Raw genomic sequence first — 4126 nt, 5'->3', positions numbered from 1 at the left:
ATCTAGCTTAAAAAAATATTTTGATATTTTAAAGTGTAGTCTTGTTTAACATTATATAATCCTTTGAGGCAAGTTTGCAGCATAAATCACACAGAACAGAACAAAGTGTTTCATATTTCATATTAATTAAATGAGTAAACTTGATTTGATAAATGCATATAATAAAAATAACTGAATATAATAAAAATGTTAATGCCGCAATATTCATAAGGATTAATTTGTAAGTCTGTAAAGTTCACACATAAATAATTGTTTTAGGTGTTATCATTGCATCAGTATTGTACGTTTAGATGCTGTAAATAATGTCAGTATTGTGCGTTTCAGTTTATGCAAATATAAGTAAATGTGAATTTCGTAGAACCACACTTAATATACATACCAAATGAATTTTCATGGTATAGAAATTTACATATACAAATTTTGTTTATGTCTATTTATGTTTTGAGTTTATTTGTTTATTATTATTATTTTATTATTATTTAGTTTTTGTTTGTTTTGTTTTTTAAACATAGGCCTATTTTTGAGTAACTGTCAAGTAATCTTTAAGAAGAGACTTTTGGTACATTAAGTTGTGACCAGTAATGCAATGCAATATGGAAAAACACAGTATTTGAATATGAAAATTACTTGAAAGAGTTCAGTGCAACATTGTTAGTATTTTAGACATTTGCTTTCACATAATATATCATGTTTTGGTGCAGACTGAACCTTATTATCTCATTCTAATAATCAATATCAAGTTTAAATGACTGATTTGAGGGAATGCATGAAAAGATAAAATATATATTATGGATATAATTAAATGTAATGTAAATGTAAAATACAGGACTAGTTTTCCTCCCTCAGCGTGGTACTTTGTAAACACAGCTAGGCTGAGGTTACAAGAAATGTGTAAAAATCTGTTAAGTTTGCTGCATGCAAAAGAGTCTGTGCTTTTCTGAATTTGAAGTGTATCGTGTGTATTCACTCTAATTTCTGACAGATAATGTTTGACCATCTTTTATTAAAATCCAGCAGAGAGGATCTGTGTGAGCAGTCATGGACGGGAGTCTGTTTGTGCTGCTTCTGCTATCAGGTTGGTGTGATAATTTGCAATGTTTTTGCAGTGTTTACAAGTACATGTAAATGAATATTTTATACATGTATAAATTACTTCTGCAGGGGTCTTGAGGACCACTTCTGTTGTTTATAAAGAGTACTACTATATAAATGCAAAAATGTCGTGGCCAGAGGCTCAGAGTTACTGCAGAGCGAAGTACACTGACCTGGCTTTTGTAGAGACCATGGGTGATGCAAACAGGCTGGTGAATATAGTGGATCCTGGATACAGTGGATCAGTGTGGATTGGACTGAAGAGGGCGACACAGAAACGCTGGGGTTGGTCTAGTGGAGAAGATACACTTGCACAGTTCAGCGCCTGGTATGGAGCAGTAAACAGTCAAGACGACTGTGGCTTTTTGGTCTATGGAGTATGGTTTACTAATCAATGCACATCTGTGATTCACTTTGTTTGCTACAATGGTGAGTTATGAGTTTGCTACTATATTCAGTAACAAGTATTAAATTTAGCTGAGATGAACAGTTGTGACCTTATTCTTATTTTGCTTCTTTTGATAGAAAGCACTGGATACGTCAGGGTGGAGATGTGGAAGAACTGGGCCGATGCTCAGAGCTACTGCAGAACGTATTACACAGATCTGGCCACCATCCGCACCGCTGATGAACTTGCACTGCTCAACAGTCTTGTTCCGTCGGGAGCATCGCTATGGATTGGTCTGTTCCTGGACTCTTGGGAATGGTCTGACAAATGGAGCAACTTCTTCAGAAACTGGGCAGCAGGTCAACCATCCCAGATTTCAGGATCTGGTGACTGTGTCAGCATGTCAACAACCAATTCTGGGAAATGGATTCATGAAAGCTGTAATCTACGGAGTCCTTTTATCTGCCATGGAGGTGAGGGCTTTTTTAAACGAATGAGTTGAGATGTTGTTTCTTCATGTTCTGTAAAAGTATTTATGATTCTTACTGTCCTTTCAATTTGTTTAAGGGCCCAAGTTTCCTTACCGCTTCTACCAGTATGTGAATGAAAGCATGACCTGGCTAGATGCTCAGAGTTACTGCAGAGCGAGATTCACTGATCTGGCCACTGCTGACAGCATGAGTGATGTGAACAGGCTGGTAAATACAGTGGATTCTGGATACAGTGGTTCAGTATGGATAGGTCTCCAGGCTGGGACATGGCATTACTGGATCTGGTCTTTAGGGGAAGGCGCAGTCAACTATAAAATGTGGAGTCCAGGAGAACCAAATGGTGACGGGATGTGTGTGAAATGTTATAATGGCAGCTGGTATGATGAGATGTGCAACAGCATGCTCCCATTTGTGTGTTTCAGTGGTAAGTCCTCTAAGTTTGAGTTTGCTTTTTCAACTTTAGCAGTTCCTTGACTGAGGGCTGGTCATTATCTTGTGTTTCTGTACAGACAGCACTGGTTTCGTGATTATTAATAATGCTATGGCATGGAGAGATGCTCAGAATTACTGCAGACAATACCACACTGATTTGGCGACTATCACCAGCCCAGAGCAGCTGAATCTGATCCCAAGTCAATTTCCATTCTGGATTGGTCTGCATCTGGACTTTTGGCAGTGGTCTGATGACTGGGACCTCAGTTTTAGATACTGGGCAGCAGATCAACTGTTCCTGAGTTCAGCACCTGGTATCTGTGTTGGCATGTCAAAAAGCAAATCTTGGAAATGGGCTCAATACAGCTGTGATCTACAGCAGCCTTTTATCTGCTATGGAGGTGAGTTTTGTGGGTCAATCTCAAAATGGAAATTAAAAACAACTGTGATATGTTTTTATTAATTTATGTATCTTCTATGTTTTCTTCTCTAGATGACAAGTTAATTAAAAAACAGATTGTGCGATTGAAGTTGTCCTGTAATGGAAAATGCACACTGAATGATCCTGCACTACAGACTGCCTTTCTAAATGTGGTGTGTATCTCTATGTATTTATACTGTGTGTAGGCTATAAATAGGACATGGTTTTTAGTTTTACTTGATTCTTTCTTGCCGGTCTTCCAGATAAGTGAAAAGCTGAAGAGCATGGGGCTGGAAAGTGACAAAATGAGCTGGATACAGGGGGAAGATGAAGAGGTGTTTCATCCTGAGAGTGAACATACAGTGAATTCAAATAATGACTGTAATAGGCAGCAATTGTGAATGCATTCCTTTAAAGTTAACTTTTAAAACAGATTAAAATAATATTAGGTAAAATCTGAGCTATATTGGGAAGAATGGGAATTAGTAGTAGTGGTGGTATAATCCATTGTTTAAAAACCAATGATAAATGGTCATTGTATAATATATTTGTTATAACTGATTGTGAAAATATATTTCTGAAAGTTCTATATTAATAACTACATTAATGAATCTAGCCTATGTTTAATTACAAATAGTTGTGTTCTTACATTAAACTTTTCCTTTACTAAATTTATGATCAAGTTATCAAGTTTGTGTTATCAAGTTATATATTTTGTAACATTAACATTAAATAATTGTGGTAAAATCAACAATACAAGTAAAATGAGGTATAACTTTCTCGTTTGTATGCAGAAGGACTTGTGAATTAGTGTAAGCCATCGTTTGAAATGTAAAGTATGATTTCTTTCTCATAATAAATTTAATGGGCATTTCATGGGAATCATATTGTGCATATTATTCCTAAAATAAAAAAAAAAAACACAATGATCTTCTATTGCAATCAGGAATACAACAACTTACTTCCATATACTTTTGCATTTTGTATTCCATGCAAATTAATTTATTTATAATATAATTATTAAATATGTAATGGCTACTGAAACAGTGTATGCTATGATTGCCTGGACATGCTACTACACCGCTCATCATAAGTAAATGCTATTGCATTTACAATTGTAACAAAAAATACTTCTAGAAGTATACTAGAATGTTTTATAATTGCACACTTGGTACAAGTACGGAGGTAGCAGTATAACTAAAAATCTGTTGGTTGAAGGCATGTCAAAGGCATGAGTTCAGTTTCCAGGTAAGATGCATACTGAAAAAAAATTAAATTGATGGACAAATGTGTTTGTCAAAT

At 35.4% G+C, this 4126-nt stretch overlaps 1 protein-coding gene across 1 annotated transcript; it reads left to right on the top strand.

Annotated features, from left to right (window-relative positions):
• Positions 1–966: 966 nt before the first annotated feature.
• On the top strand, positions 967–3260 carry LOC127162136 (macrophage mannose receptor 1). The gene is made up of 7 exons (XM_051104946.1): positions 967–1075; positions 1162–1525; positions 1622–1953; positions 2048–2395; positions 2481–2804; positions 2897–2997; positions 3088–3260. The coding sequence occupies exons 1-7, from the start codon at positions 1039–1041 to the stop codon at positions 3223–3225; spliced, it is 1644 nt and encodes a 547-aa protein (XP_050960903.1). The 5' UTR covers positions 967–1038; the 3' UTR covers positions 3226–3260.
• Positions 3261–4126: the final 866 nt, after the last annotated feature.

Source organism: Labeo rohita, unplaced genomic scaffold (genome assembly GCF_022985175.1).
Source record: "Labeo rohita strain BAU-BD-2019 unplaced genomic scaffold, IGBB_LRoh.1.0 scaffold_844, whole genome shotgun sequence".
NCBI classification, from domain to species: Eukaryota; Metazoa; Chordata; class Actinopteri; order Cypriniformes; family Cyprinidae; genus Labeo; species Labeo rohita.
The sequence above is the reverse complement of the archived record's forward strand: the minus strand, read 5'-3'. Positions and strand labels throughout refer to the sequence as shown.

Coding starts and splice junctions, on each gene's coding strand:
- LOC127162136 (XM_051104946.1), top strand. CDS start 1,039: ATGGACGGGAGTCTGTTTGTGCTGCTTCTGCTATCAG. Junction 1,076..1,161: donor TGTGCTGCTTCTGCTATCAG/GTTGGTGTGATA, acceptor TTACTTCTGCAG/GGGTCTTGAGGACCACTTCT. Junction 2,998..3,087: donor AGACTGCCTTTCTAAATGTG/GTGTGTATCTCT, acceptor CCGGTCTTCCAG/ATAAGTGAAAAGCTGAAGAG.